This window comes from Amphimedon queenslandica, unplaced genomic scaffold, assembly GCF_000090795.2.
Source record: "Amphimedon queenslandica unplaced genomic scaffold, v1.1 AMPQUscaffold_1813_Cont26182, whole genome shotgun sequence".
NCBI classification, from domain to species: domain Eukaryota; kingdom Metazoa; phylum Porifera; class Demospongiae; order Haplosclerida; family Niphatidae; genus Amphimedon; species Amphimedon queenslandica.
Genome location: NW_003557849.1, coordinates 1 through 1,219, shown reverse-complemented (window position 1 = coordinate 1,219; position 1,219 = coordinate 1). Strand labels below are relative to the sequence as shown.

Sequence of the window (1,219 nt, the reverse complement as noted above, 5' to 3'; positions counted from 1 at the left end):
TAGATTCCAAATCTTATTGCCATAGTTAGCTATACTTTTTGATAGCTTTAAATTCGATTATTTATTATTTTGCTCTAAATAATATTGCTTTTCTAGAAGCTACTAAATCTACGAGGCTGAGCCCCTTTGTTTTGTATTATATCTAGTTTATGATAGTCTATGGTTCTGTTCCGCATTCTAGACACTCTGCAGAACGCTACACGTTCGCTCCGCATACGTCTGTGTACGTTCCGTATCACTCGTTCCGCATTCTTCGTAGTGTTCCGCAAGTTCCGCATTTTAGCATATGATTTTAGTAACGACCCAATATTCTCTTGGAGAGAAGTGTAACTAATGGAGGCGTGGTAATAACTGCTAAATATTCCGAGGCCATCCATTGCAATGATATAGCTGCCTATTCTGTAGGTGCTCTACTTTTAAGAATTATATATAAACAACAGTAGGTATAGATGTATATTCTTCCAGTACCACTTAGGAGTGCAACAAAGAGTTTACACCAGTACTAGGATATTTAAAGCACCTAAGTAGAAATACAAATTCAAATTGTTCTATTAATTATTGCCTTGTTTAAAAATTAAACTTCATTTAAGCACACACATTATACAAGTAAATAAAAAGTGCATTATTATCAAGAAGAATTGTTCAATGTCTCTGCTCCTACAGTCATTGTCTTCTTTCTACTGCATGGAATAAAATAAATAGTTTACTTAAATTGATTGACAACTTACATGAAGCAGCAATCCTGCCAGCTAATGTAGAAAGAGCAATGTCTTCCTGGATATTCAGTATTGACAGAAATTTACTAAATTGATCTGGACAAAGTTCAAGCAAAAATGCAATTTTTCTAATAAAAAGGTCTACTCTTTCTGATAAAGACTGGCGATTCATCCTGTCAAATAACTCATTATACTGAGAAGTATTAATAACTCGTTCCTCCTTACAACCATTAGCTTTGTCACAAAACATTGCTTCTGAAGTTGAAAGGAAATGTTTCAGATCATTCAGGTGCTTCTTGATATCATTTTGTGGATTAGGACCATCCTTAGTACCAACAGAATAAGCTATAGGCAAAATAATTATTGTTATTGATATAATATCATAAAATACCTAATAATTCCTTTAATGATCTGTTAATTTTGATTTTCATTGGCTCCAGTAATCCTCTCAATGGTATAGCATACTTCAGTACATGAACAGTATCAGGACGACTGCTGTCAGC

General features: G+C 33.8%; 1 protein-coding gene across 1 annotated transcript; it reads right to left on the bottom strand.

Annotated features, from left to right (window-relative positions):
- Positions 1-552: 552 nt before the first annotated feature.
- Positions 553-1,213, bottom strand: LOC109593372 (uncharacterized). Its single transcript, XM_020008476.1, has 3 exons — positions 1,108-1,213; positions 729-1,061; positions 553-680 (listed from the first exon to the last, which is right to left on the bottom strand). Exons 1-3 carry the CDS (start codon positions 1,145-1,147, stop codon positions 664-666), a joined length of 390 nt encoding a protein of 129 aa, XP_019864035.1. The 5' UTR covers positions 1,148-1,213; the 3' UTR covers positions 553-663.
- Between the last annotated feature and the right edge of the window lie 6 nt (positions 1,214-1,219).